Genomic DNA, 7,511 nt, shown 5'->3' with positions numbered 1-7,511 from the left:
TCCTTTGAAATACAGTCTAACCACCACCATTACTCATATCACAATAAACCTACCAAATAATATATGTATCTTGATACTACAGCTATTGCATGACTAAATATTTACCTCAAAAGCAGGTAGTTCATCAGGTTTGATAGTGTACACTCCACTGCAGGTATGTCCCTGATCATATAGTTCCTTACAATCACGTGCAATACAACCTATTAGTCTGTGAATAGAGTTTCACAATATTTGTTTCTGCCTTACTTGTTTTCATTATGGTTGTCTCTTGACGATCAGATTCATTGGATCTATTATCCTTACAATCGTATGTAATACAACCTATTAATTTAAAAATAGAGTGAATCAATATTAGTCATGTCATACCTGTGTCTTGATGATCAGAATTGTATTGATTGATAGTGATGATGGTTCCAAGAGAAAACCAGATAAGGAACAGTAGACAAAAAATAGTTATCACAATATCCAGTATGAAGAGCACTAAAGCATGTAGTCTTGCAATATTCACCTTTTTATTATTCAGTGCATTATTTAAGTTATGATTATTTAAGTTATGATCATTCAGTCTGTCATTTAAGTTCTCATCATTTAATTCCTCATCCACAGCAGCCATACAGGTCTATATCTATGATCCTCCAATGAAAATGATGACCAAAGGAAAGTTAAAACAGTGAAGCCTCCCTTTTGCAGTAGTTTGAAGGGTGGATCAACTCTTGCTGTAAGATTATATAGCAACCTAAACACACAACTCATGAATACATGCAGAAATTTGAAATATGGTACACCACTACTTTTCTAATGGGCTATCAAGGTATTGTCTGACAATAATAATTAAACAATAAATTAAAATCTGAAAAAATGAGAGTCTTAATAATAATTAGAGTCATTTTCTCCAAATAATGACTCTACTATCCTTGGTTTAAATTAATTTTATTTATCTAATATTACTAATTATCACCATCTAAAAAATAAAATCAAAATCTGGAAAAAGAATACAACAAAGTTTTAATAGTCATTATAACACTAGGAGCTGTTTTACTAATAATAGTCTAGGATGATAAAAACTACTGCTAATAATAGACATCAGACACTTAATTTCTTCTAATCTTCATTTCAGACACCTTCAAAGAATAGTTGTGGCCTCTAAAACCTAACCAGTTCGTTCCATTACTAAGTATGCTATGAGGTCCAGCCAAATATTGACCATTAAGATTTGAATGATGACAATCATTGTACCACCATGCTGCTTTGAAATTATTAGCACAAATGGGCATCATTGTCACAATCATGAGTTGAAAAATTCATATTATTATGAAAAGCTAAGCTGTCTCCAGCATTCCCACTGTATCCTCCTACTGCTAGTGTGTATTTTGTATGTGCATCTCCAACTATAAATGTAGAATAATGAGCAAACACACTGACACCTTCAAAATCCTTTAGGTCAACACGTAGGCTAGTATTGCCTGTTGCTGTGAGTCGGTGTATTTTATCAAGTCCCAGCCAGAACTCTCCATTGAGATCTCCAAATCCTTTTACATATTCTGTCCACTTGCGATAGAAGTCAACAGAACCATCCATTCTCCTTTGAAATACAGTCCAGCCACTACCATTACTCATATCACAATAAACCTGCAATAAATGATGCATGAAAGCTATTGCATGAATTAATTACCTTAAAAGCAGGGAATTCATCAGGTTTGATAGTATACACTCCACTGCAGGTATGTCCCTGATCATACAGTTCCTTACAATCATGTGCAATGTTACTTATGCAGCCTATAGGTATAAATAGGATGATACAATATCAGTTAGTAGCTACCATACCTGTCTCTTGAGTTTGATAAAGAGTGATCAATCCAAGAAAAAAAAAGGAAAGCAAGAGGACACAAAAAGCAATATCCAGTCTCTCAGCCATAGTTGGCAGCTGAACTTAAGTTTAAGTTTGAAAGCTGGCACCTCTTTGCAATAGATTGAAGGGCGGATTTCAACTCTCGCTGTAACACACATAGCAACATAAACACACAATTCATGAATAGAACTGAAAGTGAAATATGATATCATGTAAAGGGCCTGCCTTTTAGGGCGTTGCTACTTTGGCAAATAGATCTAATTGATTTTATTATCATCATTATTGAAAAATAAAATTGAAGTTAAAGTGAGAATGAGAGAGAAGTGAATGAAAAATATTATATATCATTCCTCTCTCCCATTATAACAACAATAGAGATCAAAGGGACAGTTTTACAACAAGAAAACATAACATCATAACTGTATAGCTATAGAATTATTTACTAATAATAGGTAACTATTAAGGAAAACGACAATGCTGTTTTATTTTCTATTAATTTTCATTTCAGACACCTTCAAGGAATAAAAATAACCTTTAAAATGATACCAGTTCACTCCATCAGCATGTGTGCTATGTGCACCAATCAAATACCGACCATTAAGATTTGAAGCATGACCCTGAGTATACCACCATGCTCCTTTGTATGCAAGAGCACAGCTACCATCAGAGATATCATTGTCACAATCATGAGTTGAAAATTTCATATTGTCATGAACAGATAAGCTGTCTCCAGCATTCCCAATGTATCCTCCTACTGTTAGTGTGTAGCTAGTGTGTGCACCGCCAACTGTAAATGTAGAGTAATGAGCAAACACACTGACACCTTCAAAATCTTCCAAGTCAACACGTAGGCTAGTATTGCCTGTTGCTGTGAGTCGGTGTATTTTATTAAGTCCCAGCCAGAACTCTCCATTAAGATCTCCAAATCCTTTTACGTATTCAGTCCAGCTGCGATAAAAGTCAACTACACCATCCATTCTCCTTTGAAATACAGTCCAACCACTACCATTACTCATATCACAATAAACCTACCAAATAATATATGTATCTTGATACTACAGCTATTGCATGACTAAATTAATTACCTCAAAAGCAGGTAGTTTATCAGGTTTGATAGTGTACACTCCACTGCAGGTATGTCCTTGCTCATACAGTTCCTTACAATCATGTGCAATGTTACTTATGCAGCCTATAGGTATAAATAGGATGATACAATATCAGTTAGTAGCTATCATACCTGTCTTTTGAGTTTGATAAATAGTGATTGTTCCAAGAAAAAAACAGAAAAGGAACAGGACACAAAAAGCAATATCCAGTATGAAAAATACTAAAGCATGTATTCTTGCAATATTCAATTTCTTCTGATCATTTAGTTCCTCAGCCATAGCTGACAGTTAAACTATAAGTTTGAAAGCTGGCACCTCTTTGCAATAGATTAAAGGGCGGATTTTGACTCTCGCTGTAACACACATAGCAACATAAACACACAATTGATGAATATAGAACTGAAAGTGAAATATGATATCATGTAAAGGGCCTGCCTTTTAGGGCGTTGCTTGTTTCGCAAATAGATCTAATTGAGTTTATTATTATCATTTATTGAAAAATAAAATTAAAGGTAAAGTGAGAATGAGAGAGAAGTGAATGAAAAATATTTTATATCATTCCTCCCTCTCACTATAACAACAAAAGAGATCAAAGGTCAGTTTTACAACAAGAAAACATAACATCTTAACTGTATAGCTATAGAATTATTTACTAATAATAGGTAACTACTAAGGAAAATGACAATGCTCTTATTTCCTATTAATTTTCATTTCAGACACCTTCAAAGAATAATGAAGGCCTTTAAAATGTGCCCACATCACTCCATCAGCATATGTGCTATGTGTACCAGCCAAATACCAACCATTAAGATTTGAAGCATGACATTTAGAGTACCACCATGCTCCTTTGTATGCAAGAGCACAGTTACCATCATAGATATCATTGTCATGATCATGAGTTGAAAATTTCATATTATTATGATGACCAGATAAGCTGTCCCCAGCATTCCCACTGTATCCTCCTACTGTTAGTGTGTAGCTAGTGTGTGTACCTTCTACTATAAATGTAGAATAATGAGCAAACCTACTGACACCTTCAAAATCCTTTAGGTCAACACGTAGGCTAGTATTGCCTGTTGCTGTGAGTCGGTGTATTTTATCAAGTCCCAGCCAGAACTCTCCATTGAGATCTCCAAATCCTTTTTGGTAGTCGGCCCACTTGAGATAAAAGTTAACCGAGCCATCCATTCTCCTTTGAAATACAGTCCAACCACCACCATTACTCATATCACAATAAACCTACCAAATAATAAATGCATCTTGATACTAGTGTATAAAGCATAAATTAAGCACCTTAAAAGCAGATAGTTCATCAGGTTTGATAGTGTAAACTCCACTACAATTATATCCCTGCTTATAGAGTTCCTTACAATCCTGTGCAAAGCAGCCTATAAATTGTATTTGAATAGATGGTAAACAATATTTCTGATATACTTGTCTCAGCTATGTTTGTGTCTTGACGATCAGATTCAATACAATCACATGCAGTACAGCCTATTAGTCTATGAATAGAGTTTCACAATATTTGTTTCTGCCATACTTGTTTTCACTATGGTTGTCTCGTGATGACCAGAATCATTAGATCTATTATCCTTACAATCATATGCAATACAACCTATGAATTTAAAAATAGAGTGAAGCAATATTAGTCTGTGTCATACCTGTCTCTTGATTATCAGAATTGTATTGATTGATAGTGATGATGGTTCCAACAAAAAACCAGATAAGAAACAGTAGACAAAAAATAGTTATCATGGTATCCAGTATGAAAAGCACTAAGGTATGTAGCCTTGCAATATCCATCCGATCATTTGAGTTCTGATGATTTAAGTTCTGATCATTCAACCTGTTATTCAAGTTCTCATCATTTAAATCCATAGCAGCCATATAGAGGTCTATATTTATTATCCTCCAATGAAAATGGTGGCCAAAGATAATTTAAAATAAGCCTCCCTATTGAAATAGTTTGAATTTTGAAGGGTGGATTTTGACTCTCGCTGTAACATACATAGCAACGTAAACACAATTCATGAATATAGAACTGAAAGTGAAATATGATATCATGTAAAGGGCCTGCCTTTTAGGGCATTGCTTGCTTGGCAAATAGATCTAATTGAGTTTATCATCATCATTATTGAAAAATAAAATTGAAGGTATAAAGTGAGAATGAGAGAGAAGTGAATGAAAAATATTTTAATCATTCCTCCCTCTCACTATAAAAATAAGAGAGATCAAAGGGACAGTTTTACAACAAGAAAATATAACATTATAACTGTATAGCTATAGAATTATTTACTAATAATAGGTAATTGTTAAGAAAACGACAATGCTGTTTTATTTCCTATTAATTTTCATTTCAGACACCTTCAAGGAATAATGATAGCCTTTGAAATCTAGCCAGTTCACTCCATTAGCAAATGTGCTATGAGTACCAGTCAAATATAAACCATTAAGATTTGAATAATGACACTTAAAGTACCACCATGCTCCTTTGTATGTACTAGCACATTGAACATCATCAATATCATTGTCATGATCATGAGTTGAAAATTTCATCTTATCATGAACAGATAAGCTGTCTCCAGCATTCCCACTGTATCCTCCTACTGTTAGTGTATATTTTGTATGTGGATTTCCAACTATAAATGTAGAATAATGAGCAAACACACTAACACCTTCAAAATCTTCCAAGTCAACACGTAGGCTAGCACTGCCTGTTGCTGTGAGTCGGTGTATTTTATCAAGTCCCAGCCAGAACTCTCCATTGAGGTCTCCAAATCCTTTTTGGTAGTCAGCCCACTTGAGATAAAAGTCAACAGAACCATCCATTCTCCTTTGAAATACAGTCCAACCACCACCATTACTCATATCACAATAAACCTGTAAATGCAGACACAATTATGAATTATATACTAATTACTGGTACCTCAAAAGCAGGTAGCATATCTGGTTTGATAGTGTACACTCCACTACAAGCATGTCCCTGATCATACAGTTCCTTACAATCACGTGCAGTACAACCTACTTCGTTTAAAATAGAGTGAAACAATAATTAGTCTGTGTCATACCTGTCTCTGGAGATTGATAGTTAGGGATAGCTGCAAGAAAGAACCAGATAAGAAGGAGATAAAAAGTACATTTCAATATATCTAGAAACAAAAGCACCGAAGAGTGTATTCTTTCCATATTCCATTTATTGGGGCGAGCCTGAGTTGGGGCGAGCCTGAGCTCGCCCCACTAAGGCGAGAAAGCGTTTGTTTGTTTGTACGGGCAGACTGTCTAACATTAATTTATTAAAGTTAAATAGCTTAATCTTCATTGAAAGCGGGTGTGGTCACAATGATAAAATGGCGGCTATAAGCAAGTCTGAGCTTATTTTCAGTGCAGGAAAGTACAAACGGTCAGCTAGATAAGGCTAAACTGCTGTTTGAAACTTCTCTAGCAAGAATAAAAGTTGGGAAAGCAGATATACAGTCTTTTCCTTGGTATAAAGGATTCTGCTAAGGTGAATGCGAGTGAGAAAGCTGCATGTACTGTACTGCTAGCTGCATGTACTGTACTGCTAGCTGCATGCATCATAAGATCTATTCTAGGTGATGTTTCTTCTCTAGGAGCAAGCCTAGGTTAACAAAGCAGATATACAATCTTCAAACATGATTTGTTCAGTGACTGCTTCTAACTATAAACAAGATAACTTTAATTTAAGCAAGATGACTACAAGATACTGAATTTAGACATGTGCAATTGCTTTGCTATACTATATCCCAACTGAGTTTGACCCAAGAAAAACTTTTTATAGGATAACTTTTTTAAACCTTTTACATGTAGCTCATACAGCACATAATCTATAGCTTGCTTAGGCTCGCCCCTTTAATGTTTTGCATTCGTCTAGTTATCATTCCTTCTGTCATTCCGTCTGTCGTTCAAGATCTCATCCATAATACTAGACCTCGTACTAGACTCTCAAGCAAAGCAGATATTGAGACAAATATCTATGGACCAACGTATTAATAGACAAGCCGTGCCTATTAAAGCGAATTAAATAATTTCATTGATTTATTATAATAATTACTAAGTATCACCATCTGAAAAAATAAAATTAAAATCTGGAAAAATAATACAACAAAGAGTTGTAGGAAGAGAATGAGAGAAAGAGAGAGAGGAGGGGATACAGAGAGTAAGGTGTACAAACAGAGTCTTGATGATTCTCCTTCTCTCCGATCAACAGAGAAAAAAACAAAAAACATGAACATATTGAAATGAACTAAAATTACATAAAGAAAAGAAAAAGAGAGAGAAAGAAAGTGAGAGGATAGAATATAGAAAAAAGACGGAATTAATCCTTCTTCCATTTACCCTCCCCTCCTCTCTCCTATTGAATCCTACGAGAAAGAAGAGGGATCAGCCGAAGGGCCATTCTCCATCAAATCAGATTGAAGATAAGAGGTAGTTGCTAGGCCCGTTCTTCTCCTAGTACCACCAAATGTAGGACTATCAGTAGGACCCCCACCTCCACCACCAGGTACAGGAGCTGGAGCTACAGGACCAAACCCACC

The 7,511-nt window shown here is 35.1% G+C and overlaps 1 protein-coding gene, 1 long non-coding RNA gene and 2 pseudogenes across 2 annotated transcripts; all 4 read right to left on the bottom strand.

Moving 5' to 3' along the window:
* Positions 1-6: 6 nt before the first annotated feature.
* LOC109588255 (uncharacterized) lies at positions 7-287 on the bottom strand. The gene is made up of 3 exons (XR_002188044.1): positions 247-287; positions 106-200; positions 7-49 (listed from the first exon to the last, which is right to left on the bottom strand). It is a non-coding gene; the product is annotated as an uncharacterized LOC109588255 (long non-coding RNA).
* A 970-nt stretch (positions 288-1,257) lies between these two features.
* On the bottom strand, positions 1,258-1,915 carry LOC100635332 (ficolin-2 pseudogene; annotated as a pseudogene).
* A 293-nt stretch (positions 1,916-2,208) lies between these two features.
* Positions 2,209-3,063, bottom strand: LOC100635209 (ficolin-2 pseudogene; annotated as a pseudogene).
* A 552-nt stretch (positions 3,064-3,615) lies between these two features.
* LOC100635085 (uncharacterized) lies at positions 3,616-6,221 on the bottom strand. The gene is made up of 8 exons (XM_003390642.2): positions 6,024-6,221; positions 5,882-5,979; positions 5,293-5,835; positions 4,617-4,881; positions 4,496-4,570; positions 4,390-4,449; positions 4,249-4,343; positions 3,616-4,194 (listed from the first exon to the last, which is right to left on the bottom strand). The coding sequence occupies exons 1-8, from the start codon at positions 6,139-6,141 to the stop codon at positions 3,646-3,648; spliced, it is 1,803 nt and encodes a 600-aa protein (XP_003390690.2). The 5' UTR covers positions 6,142-6,221; the 3' UTR covers positions 3,616-3,645.
* Positions 6,222-7,511: the final 1,290 nt, after the last annotated feature.

This window comes from Amphimedon queenslandica, unplaced genomic scaffold (assembly GCF_000090795.2).
Source record: "Amphimedon queenslandica unplaced genomic scaffold, v1.1 AMPQUscaffold_12209, whole genome shotgun sequence".
Lineage (NCBI taxonomy): Eukaryota > Metazoa > Porifera > Demospongiae > Haplosclerida > Niphatidae > Amphimedon > Amphimedon queenslandica.
This window is presented reverse-complemented; position numbering and strand designations above follow the sequence as displayed.

Coding starts and splice junctions, on each gene's coding strand:
- LOC100635085 (XM_003390642.2), bottom strand. CDS start 6,141: ATGGAAAGAATACACTCTTCGGTGCTTTTGTTTCTAGATATATTGAAA. Junction 5,980..6,023: donor CTATCAATCTCCAGAGACAG/GTATGACACAGA, acceptor TTTTAAACGAAG/TAGGTTGTACTGCACGTGAT. Junction 4,344..4,389: donor CACAAACATAGCTGAGACAA/GTATATCAGAAA, acceptor TACAATTTATAG/GCTGCTTTGCACAGGATTGT.